The sequence below is a fragment of the Gossypium hirsutum genome, chromosome A03 (genome assembly GCF_007990345.1).
Source record: "Gossypium hirsutum isolate 1008001.06 chromosome A03, Gossypium_hirsutum_v2.1, whole genome shotgun sequence".
NCBI lineage: Eukaryota > Viridiplantae > Streptophyta > Magnoliopsida > Malvales > Malvaceae > Gossypium > Gossypium hirsutum.
This window is the reverse complement of record NC_053426.1, coordinates 93,426,383-93,443,150: the sequence shown is the minus strand read 5'-3', so window position 1 is coordinate 93,443,150 and position 16,768 is coordinate 93,426,383. Positions and strand designations below refer to the sequence as shown.

The window sequence follows — 16,768 nt, the reverse complement described above, 5'->3', positions numbered from 1 at the left end:
ACTTTAGATATACATGTGAACTGACACATGAATATTACATCAATAATTAATTTTTAATATTTTTATTCTTTTTAAATATAATATTTTTTATTTTTGACAAATTTTTTAAATACTTTTCATACTTTTTATAATTTTTTTAAAAAAATCTAATTGATTGGTTATGTAGCATCTACATGGTAATATCTGTTTATGTCCACATTAACAAAAGTTAACATACGTTAACATTTTCCTCCATTTTAGAATAATTTGATAAAAAATTATAAATTTAAAAATTGAAATAGACAAAAAAATTTAATAAAATGTTAAAAATAATTTTTTAAATTGAAAGGCTAAATAAGTAATTATAGGATTGTTTATACTATCATTGCTCTCTCATGTCTAAGGTTTTAGCCCAATGAGCCTCACCGATCATCCAGAGCTTTCCTTGAATTTTTCTTATTTCTAAATTTAAAAAAGAAAGTCAAAGTTCTTTTTTTTTCTTTTTTTACTGTTTTGAGAAAAAGTTGAGACTGTTAAACGTTTTTTTCAAAAGAATTACATAAAAACCAAAGCTTTCATTTTATGTTTTTTTTTTTTAATCTCAAAGTTAATTTTAGGATTCTAAAAGAAATATTTATAGCGTGAAATTGTTTCTTTCTTAATGTACTTATGAGATACCTTTATTATAGTTATCTAATTAAGTTGTACTAATAAAAAAAATTAAATAAGATCAAATTAGAATATAATTAATTTTTATTATTTAAATAATATTATTTATTGTTTGATAAAGTTAATATTTTTTAAGTTTTTGTGGTCCGGCAACTGAATCTTTTTATTTGAAATTGAACTGCAATTAAAAGATAAATTTCAAGATAGTTTTTATACAATAAATATTACCTCTATTACAATTTTAATTTATTTAATTATTTTAATAGTATAATAACTAAATTGATCCGAAATTCGGTGTCTAAAATACCGACCTTCTAGATACTTTAACGTCCATTAAAGTCTCAATTTGATTTTTCTTTTACTTTGATACTTTGATTTATTGGTTTTATATGATCTCTTATTGTTTCTAAACTAATATCCCTTTTTTAACTTTTTCCCCTATTTTTGTTTGATTTTGTCCCGTAATTTGGTTTGATTTAGTCCATAATGTTGACTTAATTCATCAATTGATATGTTGATTTAAGTCCATGCACTATTTGTTTCATTTAATCCCTGATAGTTCTTATTTGTTCAATTTAGTCCTTGATTAAATTCTAAATATATTCAATTTAATGTTTTTTATTTTCTTTTTCTGCATGTTTATGAGATATTCCGTGTGTGCATCTGGAACAGGAAGATTTTTCAAAATAATAATGGTTAATAGTCAATATTTCTATATTTTTTTATTAATTTATTAATTTTATTTCTTGAAATTGACAAAATTGAAAGGGATAGGTGTTTCTATTTAAATTCCTAATTGAGTTGTTATATTATTTAATGGTATTTTAGTCTTTTATTGTTTTAGATAGCCAATACAAAATTTACATGGGGTGAAATTTAAACCTATACCATTTGTATTAATAAAACCTTAATTTTATCATTCTTTGTATTTTATTTTATTTTATTTTATAAAGAATTAATTTTACCATTCAAACAAACTTTAATTTAATTTTTTATATGCATATATATTTCTTGTGTTATTATTAATTAATTTCAAATCACATATATAATTTTCACAATAAAATTTCTACATTCACTTATTTCTCTACTGATTTTAAAACCATTACTATAACACAGAGTGTGATAGGAAATACTACTAAATAAATAATCCATAAATACAACACATACGAATTTTTAAAGTATATATTTGAATTTGAGGCCAATATTTTCAATAACATCGACGTCAGGTATTAGATCACAGATTCGCCATCTCAGCTCAATGGTCGCCTCAAGCTTCATGCACGCCTAATGTTTCTAGAGTTTTAATCCCAAAAAGCTAGAAAGATTTTTCTAAAACGAAAAATTTGACTGAATTATTGATTTTTTTATACTTTTTAATGGTTGATAATCACATTAAATCTGATTAAAACGAAAGTAAAGTTTTTCTAAAACTCTAACCCAATTTTTTTTTAATATAATAGCAATGTATTTGAAAAAATATAAAGAGAATTTAAGTAAAAATAGGCTTTTATAAATTAGGAGAGTACAAGTTTATTTAAAATACCAATAGTTAATTGGATCTCTGCTTTTTGTGGTACGCAGTGTTTTCTTTATCTTTTTCTTCTTCTTTTTTTGTTTTTGAGAATTCAATTCCAGTTAAAGTTTGTCTAGTAATGGATAACTTCGGAGGATAGGGAGGAAGAAGGGTAAGATGTTACTGGGGGAGATAGTGGATACGGACCAGCCTCTTACAAGCTTTGTTTGGTGGGAAGTTTTTTTACAGCTAGCATTATTAACTTTCAAGAGGAATATGATAGCAAATGTTTGGCACCCCATTAGTGGCGTTGCGATTTTTTATTTAAGTAATAAATGATTTCTCTTCGCTTTCTGTATGGTGTGGATATTAATAAGATTGAACACAGTGACCCTTGGACTTTTAATAGCCATCTTTTGGTTTTCCATAGATTAAAGGAAGGCAAAGATCCCAAATCAATCACGTTGCTTTACATAGATTTCTAGGTACAAATACATAATATATCAAATAAGCTGATGTCTGAAGTTTTGGCTAAACAATTTGGTAATTTTATTAGCTAGTTTATTGAGTATGATATGAAGGCAACCATGAGGAACTTTCAAAATCATATGAGAATCCGGGTTTGGATTGATATCCAACAACCTTTGAGTCGACGAAAGAAATTGCTATTAGGTACGAAAAATTCTATTTATGCTACCTTTAAATATGAAAAACTCTCTCTTTTTTTTTGTGTGTGTGGGAAACTTGGACACATCACTAATTTTTGCTCGAAACGTATTCATAACGATGGAGTAGAAGTGGTTATGGGATGGGATGCTTCCATCCAAGTGTTGTCTAGAAGGGTGGAATCGAATCATAGCAGGTGGTTCTAGGAAGATGTGGAAATTAAAAACGTGAATTTTGTTTCCTCTAATTTAGGAAATGAGTTTTCTAATGAGCAAGATTTGGAGGATCAATTTGTTAATCAAATCAACACCAATCTGGGTCTAAACATAGGAGGCGCAAATGAATTGGGCATAAATGGGGGCAAATTGATTTATATTGAATCTGAGGATTGTAACATGAGAATCAACAAAGGAAAAGAAAAAAGAAAAAAAGGTGCAGGTGGAATTAATGTCTCCTAAAGTTTCTGACTTTATGGATTCTGATAGGACCACACATAGGTTGACTATTGCTTCTAATTTTGATAAATCAACTAAGCTTGTTGAACGAGTTAGTTGAGCCCAATGGATATCCTAAGTTGGAAGGTTCATAGGCTGGAGAACCTATAGACTATTCATAGACTTCAGCGTTGGCTGAAAAAAAAACCCCAAAATTATTTTCCTGATTGCGACTAAAGTGTTGGGTGTAAATATGGAGCAGATTAAATGTAGATACGGTTTTAACATGAGAGTTGATGTTGATGCCGAATGACCGATGGGAGGGTTACCATTAGGATGGAAATGTGGTTTTTCTGTTAACACTCAGGAACTTCATTCTCATTTTATCAACGTGGACATTACTGATGATGCCAATGATAAAAAATTGAGGCTTACAGGGTTTTATGGAGCTCCAGATGAAAAGTTTATGAGAGAGTCCTGGAATTTATTAAGACAACTTCGGAAAAATAATGTCGGTGCATGGATTGTTATGGGGGACTTTAATAAAATCGCTTATTCTTTTGAAAAAAAGGGTGGTAGAGCTAGAAGGGATTGTAAAATGGAAGAATTTCGTCAGCTTTTGGATGACTGCTTGTTAGCTAACCTAGGCTTCAGATGACCCTAATTTATAAGGGAAAGAGGGCAGAGTTCTGAAACCAATATTCGGGAGCTGTTGGATAGAGAGCGGTTGCCAATTCGAGTTGGTGGCATATGTTTCTTGATCATGATGTGCAACATCTTACTAGTAGCATTTCGAATCATTCTCCGATTATAATTCAAACCAAAGTTTTAACGATGAGATGACGAAAAATTAATCGATTTAGATTTGAGGCTGCTTGGCTATTGGAGGATAACTGTTAATCTGAGATTAAACATTGTTGGAAAGCTAATCAGTGGTTACTTCTGTACTGTTTGAAAATGTTGAGGAATCATTTGAAAAAGTGGTACGCTAAGGTGAGAAAAGCAAAACATGATCAGTTTGATGCTTTGTGGAAAAAAATTGGGAATCTCGTGGAGCTAAAGCTTGAAAATGATGTTTTAGGTGATATTATGGAAACTGAATTAGCCATTAATTTGGAAATGGACAAAGAGGAAAAAATTTGGGAACAAAGGGCCCATGCGAACTGGTTGAAGTATGGGGATAAAAACACTAGCTATTTTCACAATTTTGCTTCACAATGGAGGAAGACAAATACAATTATGGGTCTTGAGAATTCTAGTGGTGGTTTTACCATGGATGCTATGGAAATGGATTCCTTGGCTTTTACTTACTTCGAAAGGCTGTTTACTAGTAAAGGGAGGATTGATACATCTCACATTTTTTTAGGTGTTAGTAGGTGTATTAATTCTTATATGATTGGGTTTTAGGGTTTAGGGTTTAGGAGGTCTGTGCCGATGATGTTCTACTTGCTGTTAAAAGCATGCACCTTACGAAGACGTATGGTCTGGATGGTTTACCTGCACTATTTTATCAAAGTTACTGGCACATAGTTGGTTTTGATGTGATGGATTTTTGCCTTAGGGTTTTGAGAAGGGATATTAATATTGATTGTATAAATTGTACGACTATAGTTCTTATTCCTAAGATAAAGAATTCTCGATATATGACCCATTTTAAAACGAAAAGCTTATGTAATGTTTTATATAATATTGTGGCTAAAATGATTGTTAATAAATTCTAAATGGTCCTGAATGTGTGCATTAATTAAACACAAAGTGCTTTTGCTCCTGGGTAGATGATTACTGATAATGTTTTGATAGCTTATGAGATGCTTCATGCACTAAAACAAAAAGAAGGCTAGAAAGAAAGGTTCTTTTGCTTTAAAGCTTGATATGAGCAAAGCATACGATGGAGTCGAATGAAATTTTGTGGTAGATATGATAAGAGCAATAGGGTTTACAGAGTATTAGGTAAATCTCATCATGTATTGTGTTTCGACTGTTATGTATTCTGTTGCTATTTGAATGGGTGTTTGGGAGATTTGACAAAACCAACTTGTGGTTTACGGCAGGGAGACCCTCTTAACCCCTGCCTTTTTCTTATTTGCAGTGAGGGATTATCGACTGCATTGCGATTGGCTTATAATGATGAAAGATTAACATGTAACTCTATTTATATAGGAGGGCCTTGCATATCTCATTTATTGTTTTCCAACAATAGCATCATCTTTGAGGAAGCTACAGAATGTAGGCTATTATCAAAGAGTATGAGATGGCTTCTGGGAAATTGGTAAAATTTGAAAAATATCTCATATTTCAGTGGCAACATTAGGGATTCTATGTAGGGTCATATTACCAATATTTTGGATATAAGGGTAACAAGTAATTTTGAGCTCTATCTGGGTTTACCAACTATGGTGGGACGTGATAAAAAATTGATGTTTTAGAAGTTCAAAGATCGATTGCATGCAAGGAGTAATAATTAAAGTACTCGCTTATTATCACAAGATAAGAAAGAAAATTTTATTAAGTCTGTTTTATAAGTAATTCCCACATATACTATGGGTTGTTTCTTGTTACCTAATTTCCTTTGTAAGGAGATGGAGGCTATTATTGAAAATTATTGGTGGCAAAAAGGACATGGTGAAAGGAGCATTCATTGGTGTTCTTAGGATACCCTTTGTGACCTTAAGAAAAATAGGAGTTTAGGATTAGAAGCTTGACTCGGTTCAATATTGCTTTATTAGCTCGTTAGGGCTGGCAATTATTTGCTAATCTAGGTTTATTATTTTCACAAGTTTTAAAGGCCAAGTATTATCCTACTACCACTTTTATGGAAGCTAGATTGGGTCATTACCCTTTACTACCTTGGCGTAGTATTTTGAACACAAGAGGGCTATTAAAAAGCGGGACAAAATGGTAGATTGGTAATGACAGCCAAATTCAGATCTGGGAGGATAATTAGTTATCTGGAGAAGGTCATAATATGGTTATTACTCCTCGTCTTAATTAGGACATTATGCTGGTAAAGGATCTCTTTGTATAAGATACAAAGCAATGGAATGTACATCTAATTAGGGAGATTTTTTGTGATGCTGATACCTTGTGTATCGTCAACATCTCAATTCCTTGAACTGAGATTGAAGAGAAGATAACATGGTCAGGTGAGCCAACAAGGGAGTACCTAGTTCGAAGTGGTTATAAAGAATTATAGAGACTTCGCTTCGGAAGTAACAATCCTAAGAGACCTATCTACAAAGCTTTATGAGACACTACAGTTCCCCCAAAAGTAAATATTATAAACTGGAGATTTTTAACAACTATATTCCTAGCTATCATAATTTACAAATTAAAAGGCTCAAGAACACAACTATTTGCTTGAGATGTGAGGCCGGTGTTGAAATAAACGAGCATAATATTTGTGACTGTCCTAGGGTAATCAAATATGGGATGCTTTAGGGGTTGAATAGACCTGCGATGAGAGACAATGAAGACTTTAAGTCTTGGTTTATGAGTTTGTTTAAAATCATGAATAGTTTGAATTGTCAGCTAACACTTATTACAATCTGAGCTATTTGGTTTTCTAAAAACAAATTGGTTTATGACAAAGTTACTCAAAATACTCCCGATGTGGTCACATGGATTAGGCCTTTTCAAGAGGAATTTAAAATTCATAGCACTGTTGGAGCTAAGAATAACGACCAACAACTGATTGTTTGGAAACCATTAGAAAGGTTATAGGTTCGTGCTAACTTTGACGTGTCTTACAATTCTGCAACCAAACATTCAGTTTTAGGCATAATTGTGAGAAAGGAAGATAGGGTTGTCATAAAGGCCAGAGTGATAAGAAATTATAACATTACTGACCCATTTCTTGAAGAAGCCATTGCATGCAAGCAGGCGATGGCTTTTGTTATCTTGTTGGAGTTCGCAACCTCGAGGTTGAAGGATACTAAAAAACCGTAATCAAAAAAATGAAAGCCACAACATACGATTCTATAGACCAAGTATTGTTAAGGTGAAACAAATAGCAAAATCGTTGGATAATTGTACATTTAAGTTTATTCTAAGAATAGGGAATCAACTTGCCCACCAATTTGCTTAGGAATGTCGATTTTTACTCGAAAACACTACTTGGTTGGATGGTTTACCTGTTTGATTAAAGAAGTTTACTGATGATGATCGACGGAGATCCGATCTGCTGTTGGGTTGACGTTTGGAGTCGTTAATTTATACTTTCCTTGCAGATTTGTTTCTTAGTAGAGGATGGGAGGTGACGTTTTGTTACTTGCTAGTAGCTTTTTGGAAAGTGAATGGTTGAAGGCTGTTTTTCTTTTTGTTTTATCTGTTCTCTTTATTGTTCTTTATTATTCATCTTCTCTATGTATGGTTCATTTTTTTAATAATATATGGGCTACAACTAGTTTCCATTCAAAAAAAATACCAATAGTCAATTAAAAATTTATCAAAATACAATACAATCATAGTCTACTTGTAGAGTTTATAAAATTTTAATATATTGATAAGTTCTAAAAGTAACATGTTTTACCCTATTTTTATTGCAATTTTTGGATGATTATTCGAGGTAAAATGGTGAATATTATGCTTCTAATCCTTTAAATTTATGTTTTTATACTTAAGAGAGCATTTGGGAGTAAAAGGAGTGGAAAAGGACAATTGGAGCATATTTCAGGAGCCCACGAGCTAGTTCATTCCGCATGAAACTGGGTCATTCCACACGGGCTGGACACATGGTTGTGTGAGCCACACAGGCTGCCATATGACCATGTGTCAGACCATGTTGATTTCACATACTACACTCAAAACACGCGGAAAAACACAATTCTTAGGTTTTTCGGGCATTTTAAGACCTATATATGACAAAAATAAAAAGATGGGAGAAAGCCATCAGAGAATATTGAAGAAAACAACTCGAAAAACACCATTGGAGCCGACTCCAGAGCAGATTTCCATCAAAATTGAAGATCTCCTTTTGATTTCTTTGAAGTTTATTATGACTTTATTTATTTCTTGTGGTTATACTGTCTTTGGGATGTCTTTATTTGCGATTATGATCTAACTTTCTAAATACCTAGAAGAAATGAACCCTATGATGTATTTTGTCTTTTAATTTTTGTTTTACGTAATAAATACTTGGATATTGTTCTTAGTTATTGGTTTAATATTTTTAGACTATTAATCCATGTTTGTTGTGGTTAAATTAAAGGTGGAATAGACCTTATTTAAGAGTAGATTTAGCATAATTGAGTGGAGTTGCATGCAATCTTAGAAATAAGACGACATAAATCTACCGGATTAGAGTCAAATCTAATAGGGGAATCCATAGATCGAGTTAATGCGATAATAGAGGTTTTAATTAGAAAGAAGTTTCAATTAATCAACCTAGAGTCAGTTGTTCTTACTCTTGAAAGAGATATTAGCATAATTTAGAGATTTCTACAGATCAAGATACTAAGTGAAGAAATTGTTTAATTCAGATTAATAATATGACAAATGAAATCTAGGTGGATTCTTTCCTAGGTATTGTCTTGCTTCTTGGTTGTTAATAGTTTATTTTCTCGATTTGTTCTTTGTTGTGTTCTTTAGTTAATTTTATTTTTAATCAACCACTCCAATTTGTTGATTAAATAATAAAAAGACAGTAATTACTAGTACTTTTAATCTTCGCGGGAATGATATTTGTGCTCATCGTAGCTAAACTATTAATTCATAGGTGCACTTACCTTTGCCGAATTTTTAATTGGTTTACGATTGCATTGTTTATATAATTATTTATACTTTCTTATATATTATACAATTTTTTAGATTCTAGAATTAGGTTAAAAGTGTTATGAGTGTTGTGTTTTTGTCATATATTTAATTTTAATTTTTTTTAATAGTTGTAAGATATTTATTATACCTTAAAATTTACTTGTGGAGTTTAAAAACTTAGACAGTGTATGAAATAATTTCTTTTTTAATATGCCATATAAGATTCTATGTCATGAAGATTGAGTCTTAATTTAATTGGTATGGGTATTGTTACTAATGTAGAAAAACGTATGTTCAAATGCATTAAAATGCATTATCCTCTTATTTATGGGTTGGGGAGGAGCTGTGAGTAGTTTTAAGTATTGTATAAAAAAGAGATACCAATAAATACTAAAATAATATTGCTTTGTTTATATATTTTTAGTTTTAGTTGTTGAGGTGTCACAAAGCACTAAAATATAAGATGTGAAGCCTGGATCTATGAAACGGGTGATGTCCAACTTCACGCTCTAAATCGTTCGTTGACATCAAAATAAAATTATAATATGGCGGGCCCAAATGATATCTTATTTATTTATTTAAGTTGAAATGTTTATAAGATATTTAAAAAATCCAGAAAAATGATATTTAGAAATAATTGGATAAAATATTATATTTTAAAAAAATAGAAAAAAAAATGTTATGGTATTAGTTTAAGCCGGACACATTTTATTACTTATATTAGATTATATATTAAGTTATAGTGGAAGGCTAATATATTGGTAAAGTTGTTTTGTTTTTTAACTTTTTTTTATAGATTAATTATTTTTAACGGATAAATTATTATTTAGTTATATTAGATTAATATAATCTAATATAAGAAAATAGTGTATATATAATAATTTTTTTGGATTCTTTATAAGTATTATATATACAGTATTTTTTAAATTTATTTAAATATATATACATGATTTTATATGTATATTATTATATTTAAAAAATATATGTAGGATAATTTAAAATAAATATACTTTTAATTAACATTAAAAATTTAAAATTTAAAAATATCAATTAAAATTTATTATTAAATATTTAATTCAAATATTTGTTAAAAGTAAAATTTACTTTAAAAATTAAATACAAAAATATTATATTATATTATATTTTATCATTATATTATTAAGAAAATACTCCATGAAACATATGTAACAATGTAAATTCCCTATAATTTTAGCATTACATTTTAAAATATATCAAATATTATAATGTAATTTTATTCCAAATAATTTCATTTCAAAAAATCTCATTATTATCACTTCTATCAGTAAGGCTTAGAGAACGTCTAAGCTCATGAGACTCTAAACATTCTATGTAAGAAATCGAAGTGACTTGACATAGCAAGTAGTTATTAGCAAGAGAAGCTGCAGTGCTGATAAATTAACCCTCAACGTGGCAAAACCAACAACCAATGCCCATACACCAAACAGTCGTTCAAGTAGCTAAAACACTGATATGAATATTTAGACATTGTAATGTTCTGAAATTTGATATCAGATTCGCATTGAATCCACATACTTTTGAATTTTTTAAATATAATATTTTCTGATCGAAAATTAGACTTATTTGAAAGTTTTTATTTATTTGGAGACTAAACTAAATTTTTATTTTGTTTTAAGCAATGTTTTAATTATAAATAGTTTAATCTAATTCAAAGTTTAGGATAATAATATTTATTAATGAATCTAGATTAATTTGAATCTAAATAAATAAATTTTGTTAGATTATTTTAACTTAGAAACTAGTTGAAAGGGCGCCTAATGCTTGGTTGATTTTTCATTGGTTATTTTTAGGGTAAACCACCTAAACTTTTAGGGGCTTTTATTTTGGTCACCAATTTTTTTTTACAATTTTGTCACTTAAATTTAATACGTTTTTGTTTTAGTCATTCAAGTGTTAAATTTTTAATAACAACTAATTGCATACGTTAAAGCATGTCTACATCATATTAACACTTTCATTTTGGTTACTCAACTTTTAGATCGTTTTTATTTTAGTTATAAAAAATATAATTTAAGTCTTGATCTAGGTAAAAAAAAATTAAAGATTAAAGTGGAAAACGATAGAGACTAAAATAATGCATTAAAAATTTGTTAAATTGTACTTGTTTTTCATCGTTGAAAATTCTAAATTTCTTTTTTTTTTCAATATTGAAAATTTAAATTTCAAAACATCAAAATCAATTAAATAAATTGTTTAAAATATTCATCCCTTGATAGAATGTTGACCAATTTGTTACCATAATATTGAAATTAATTAATTTAATTATTTTATATTTTCAATTTAAAAGCAAATCAAATAAACTCATATTTAATAATTGTCTACAAAATTTAAATTTCTTTTGATTATATAATATTTGAATATTTCATCTAAGCTAAAATCAAAGAAAAATGATACTTGCAATTGTTCTTTGATAGGGTAAAGAAGTGATGGAAATAATTATTCATTTTGTTTGGCATGTAAGATAAAATTAATTAATTTAATTAATTGCAATGATTTTCCTTTACTTTTAGCTCAACATAATAACATTGAAGATCTAAATCACATAATAAAAAAAAATTGAGTTCCATAGATAACTAGTTAAAATAAGTTATTTGATTTTATTTTAATTTGAAAATATAAAATAAAATTTTAAAATTGAGAAGGAGATTAAATTAATTAATTTAAATATTATAGAAACAAATTGGCTTACACGTTCAAGGGATAAAAAAAAATTCAACAATTTATAGATTTCGATGTTTTGAAATTTAAAGTTTGAATATTTACAAAAATTATAACTTTTGACATGAGGCAAACAAATACAATATGACAATTTTAATGCTTTATTTTAGTTTTTATCGCCTTTTTTTTAATCTTTAAATTTTTTTTTACCACGATCAATATTTAAGGGATTCCTTTTAGGTGATCAAAATGAAAGTGACTTAGAAGTTGAGTGATTAAAATGAAAGTGGAAACATGATCTGATCATAAATTTAAAGCTTGTGTGACTAAAATGAAAACACCCTAAAAGTTGAGTGACTAATTGGGTGCTTTACCCTAGTTTAAATATGAGTTCGTACGGTCTTTTCGGCTTTGGCCTTAAGGTTGGACTAGTTAAATTGTGCTAAAAAACTAATTGAATCAACAATTGCATCGGTTGAAAAGATTTTTTATTTTAATATTTTTTTAATAACTTATTTGATTAAGTCGATAATATGATAGATTCAATTATCAATTTGGTTGTGAAAATCTTGATTTTGTTTGGTGATAGATGATAAATGACAAAAGGAAAAACAAAATTTTCTTTTATTGAAAATTGGACAAAATACAAAAAAAAGAAAAAGACTATTTCGAAAGTTCCATAATTTTTTCCTAAACGTAAGAACAAGATGATTTCGTGAATATTCTGCCTTAAATTCAAAAATGATGAAAAACATGCGTCAAAATGAAGAAAAAAAAAACCAGACAAAGGTCAGGCAAAGAACATGATGAAAGAAGCTATTTTGGATTTTTTTACACTTACACCCACACAGTTGAATTTTATAACCGAACCTAAATGGAAACAGAAAATACCGTAATTTTCACGCAGAGTGCGGCTCACGTGAGCCAGCTGCCATGCCCAAGCTCTCATTGCCATTGGGCACTGGGCAACTTTTCAAACCTTCTTTTCATTTTTTCTTTTTTGACTCCTCCAAAACCCAACGGCTTTGAGCCGCTGAATGTTCAAAAGGCTGAAAATTCCGATTCCCCTTCTCATTCAGGCAAGTGAAGGCTATCGTCTCCAACACTTTGTCCTTAAGCTTCTACCCTATATAAACAAGTGAAATCAGATCCCATTACTGCGCGTGGACATTCACATTTCTAACTCCTAAATTAAATACAGCGGCTAATACAGTAATACTAGATTCAAGACAAATTTTTGACACTCCCCCCCCCCCTTCTTCCCACAAAAAAAATTAAACACTATATTTTTAATAACTACAAAATAAATAAAAGTATATAGTAAAATGCATTTATTTATGCATAATACACTTTCAATAAAATATTTTTCCCTCATGTAATTAAAAAAATATTAATTTATATTAAATCACTGATGAAGGATTAAATCTACAATTTATCTTTTTCTTTGGGTGACAAAACAACGTTTCTAACTAAAATAAAACAACGGCTACCATCTCCACTTTTCTTTTGCCCCAAGGAAAATTAAACCCCGCTCATCACGTGACACGTCACGCTTCACCTAATTGATTTCTCCATCTCCACCCTTTAAATAACCTCACAATGCCCTTTTCTCTCTGCGCTAAATCTCACTATTAAACCTTCTGCTTAGCTTAAAAAATCTTGAATCTGCACTCTCCTACTTCCCTCGTTATCGTCAATGGGTAATTTACTTAATTTCTTATCTTTTTTTTTTTGTTGCAATTATTTGGTTTTGTTAATATGTTTTTTATTAAATTGAGTTTTCCTAATCGTTCGTTGACTTGATTTAAGCAGCTTCGGACAAGAAGATTAAGATCGGGATTAACGGTAATTATCAGATCTAATAAATTTACTTTGTTAGGGGGAAAATAAGTTAAATCAATGCTTAAAATGTTGAGTAGATGCTAAGCATGGGAAAAATTAAAAATGGTGCAGGATTTGGAAGAATCGGACGTTTAGTTGCCAGAGTTGCTCTTCAGAGGAACGATGTTGAACTCGTCGCCGTTAACGATCCCTTCATTTCCACCGATTACATGGTATTAACATTTTCAAAAAGCTTTGTTTGCCTCTACTTTTATTCCTTTTTTTTTGTATTAATTATATTGGCGGGGAAAATGCAGACATACATGTTCAAATACGACAGCGTTCACGGTCAATGGAAGCACCATGATCTTAAGGTCAAAGACTCTAAAACCCTCCTCTTCGGCGAAAAACCCGTCACTGTTTTCGGAATCAGGTAAATGATAGCCATGGAATCTCATTTCAAAGCTATGTTTATCAGTTTATTCCCCTTTTTTTTTTAAATTGTATTGTTGTGTGGTTTTAGGAACCCTGAGGAGATTCCATGGGCTGAAGCCGGGGCTGAGTTCGTTGTTGAGTCAACTGGAGTGTTCACTGACAAAGACAAGGCTGCTGCTCACTTGAAGGTTTCTCTTCTTTATATATATTTGCTTGAGTCAACTGGGGTGTTCACTGAAATTGAATGGAATTGATTGTTCGTTTTACAGGGTGGTGCTAAGAAAGTTGTGATCTCTGCCCCTAGCAAAGATGCACCCATGTTTGTAATGGGTGTAAACGAGAAAGACTACAAGCCAGAGCTTGACATTGTTTCCAATGCTAGCTGCACTACCAATTGTCTTGCTCCCCTTGCTAAGGTTATCCATGACCGATTTGGAATCGTTGAGGGTCTCATGACTACCGTTCATGCCATTACTGGTAATAAAGCTCTTTACCTTTTATTTAACTAATATTAAAATGGGTTAATGCTCGTATTTAAATAAACAAGTTATTTTGGTCTACAGCAACACAAAAGACCGTCGATGGACCATCAATGAAGGACTGGAGAGGTGGTAGAGCCGCTTCCTTCAACATCATTCCTAGCAGCACCGGTGCTGCCAAGGTATATTTTCAATCTGATTTTGATCAGTTCCTTCTTATTTTGTTATGCTAGTTCTTATATATGTACCCGATGGTATTGAGAATACGTAGGCTGTTGGAAAGGTTCTTCCTGCCCTCAATGGCAAACTGACTGGAATGTCATTCCGAGTTCCTACCGTCGATGTATCAGTCGTGGATCTCACCGTTAGGCTTGAGAAATCTGCATCTTATGATGAGATCAAAGCTGCTATCAGGTAAGTTTTTATCATAATAACATCTTCTGTAGACACCATTGCCTTCCTGCTATATTATTATTAAATATCTCATCCATGATCTCTAATAATTTCAGGGAAGAGTCTGAGGGCAAGCTTAAGGGCATTTTGGGTTACGTTGAGGAAGATGTTGTGTCCACTGACTTCGTTGGTGACAGCAGGCAAGTTGAAAACTATGATTTTTATTGTTTGTCAATGAGTTCTAGTGTTGTTGCATTTATTTATAACAATTCCCTGAAATGGAACACAGGTCGAGCATATTTGATGCCAAGGCTGGTATTGCTCTAAACAAGAACTTTGTGAAGCTTGTTTCCTGGTACGACAACGAATGGGGTTACAGGTAAAGAATGCTTTCCATTTTATTTCCTTTTTTGAAGGTCTATGCCATTTTTGAAATCCTGGTTATTTGAAAAAGCTTGTCTTTTTTTTGCAGTTCTCGTGTGATTGATTTGATCGTTCACATGGCATCCACCAAAGCATGTTGAAGTTTTTTTTGAAGGCCAGTGAAGAAGTTGTGTTTCTGGTTTAAAGAATATGAGGTGTTTGAGAGAAGCTTCTTGTTATATGGAATAAAAAACCCAATGATTTTACCCCTTCTTGAATGTTTACATTTCTGCGGTTTTGAAGGTGTAGTGAACAAGTTTACCAGTTTGATGTTATGAAGTAAAATGGTGTTTATACATCAATCAAATTAGTGCTGTCGTTTTTTTCCCTTTTAATTGGTGCTATTTGCTTTCAAGTTTACCCAATTGTATGAGAAGGGATATGGGTTTTCGAATGATTTGGGGCAACCCATTCGGTTTTTTCAGTATTGCAGAAAATATGAATCAGATATGAATGTTCATTATAATTGTGAATTTTTATGATTTAAAAATAATATTTTGCAAACAAGTTAGGCGAGAACAATGAGCTTTCCTTAAATTATCAAGGCCCAATTTTGTAGTTGGGTCATAATGTACACTAATAATTGGATGGCTAAGAATGTAGTTTATCCAAAATTTACTAATACTTTGTTTTATTATAATTATTATCGAGAGATACTAATTATATGCAATTACCGAAACACAGAATGCATATGCCGATAAAACTTGCATGCTTTGCTTAGTTGGGGCTGATTACAGCGTTACTGCAAGCCCATGTAATTGCCCCATCCTTTCTTTCTCTCGACAGAGTTGGTGATAGGCCCAAAACACACATCTACCCCCCGATAGTACATCTCCCGATGTCCACATATAAAAGATTAGATCTCATCTCCCAGTGTACATCTCCCAAATTTGTAGTTGGGTCATAATGTACATCTCGTTTTTCTTTTTCATTTTCGAAGTCCACATATCAAAGATTACATCTCATTTTTTATTTTCTCCAAATTCTCTCAAAATTCTCCAGTAAAGATTTTCAGAGTTAGGGAAAAAAAGTCATCCGAGTTCTTTAAAAATCTTTTCAATCTTCAATATTTATAATTCTAGATTGATTGAATGTAATTTCTCAACTCTAAATTCATTTTAAAGTTGTTTTTAATCATTATTTTTTATTTAAATCGATTAAAATAATTTTTCAAATCTTGATCTCTTCTCTCTTGAACATGAAATTCATAAATAGTGAATTCATGGATATCCAAGTTTAAATGGATATCTAAGCTCAAATCGTGTTTAGTAAGAGGTTTTTGATAAAAAAAAGATTAAACTCGTTTGATTGATCAATTTTGACAAATCCATTTTTTATTAAGAACATGAGTTAATTTTCTGGAAAATTATGGAACGGTTTGTTTGATGAAATTGATGCTTAGGTTTTGTGTTGATAGATTAGGAATGATGTTTCAAAACGGTTTTTGGTGCGGAGAAGGTTATTTAGGGGGCTAAATTTTGTGTTTCGGCTATACCGTAAGCTTTTGG

General features: G+C 30.6%; 1 protein-coding gene across 1 annotated transcript; it reads left to right on the top strand.

The window, feature by feature from the left end:
• Nucleotides 1-13,170: 13,170 nt before the first annotated feature.
• On the top strand, nucleotides 13,171-15,562 carry LOC107886513 (glyceraldehyde-3-phosphate dehydrogenase, cytosolic). Its single transcript, XM_016810498.2, has 11 exons — nucleotides 13,171-13,409; nucleotides 13,522-13,554; nucleotides 13,663-13,763; nucleotides 13,848-13,963; nucleotides 14,054-14,153; nucleotides 14,235-14,442; nucleotides 14,529-14,626; nucleotides 14,716-14,858; nucleotides 14,954-15,037; nucleotides 15,127-15,216; nucleotides 15,310-15,562. The coding sequence occupies exons 1-11, from the start codon at nucleotides 13,406-13,408 to the stop codon at nucleotides 15,359-15,361; spliced, it is 1,029 nt and encodes a 342-aa protein (XP_016665987.1). The 5' UTR covers nucleotides 13,171-13,405; the 3' UTR covers nucleotides 15,362-15,562.
• Nucleotides 15,563-16,768: the final 1,206 nt, after the last annotated feature.

Excerpts from the sequence above, each read along its gene's own strand:
- LOC107886513 (XM_016810498.2), top strand. Across the intron at positions 14,443-14,528 it reads TACCGTTCATGCCATTACTG|CAACACAAAAGACCGTCGAT; the intron begins GTAATAAAGCTC and ends TTTGGTCTACAG. Across the intron at positions 15,038-15,126 it reads GACTTCGTTGGTGACAGCAG|GTCGAGCATATTTGATGCCA; the intron begins GCAAGTTGAAAA and ends AATGGAACACAG.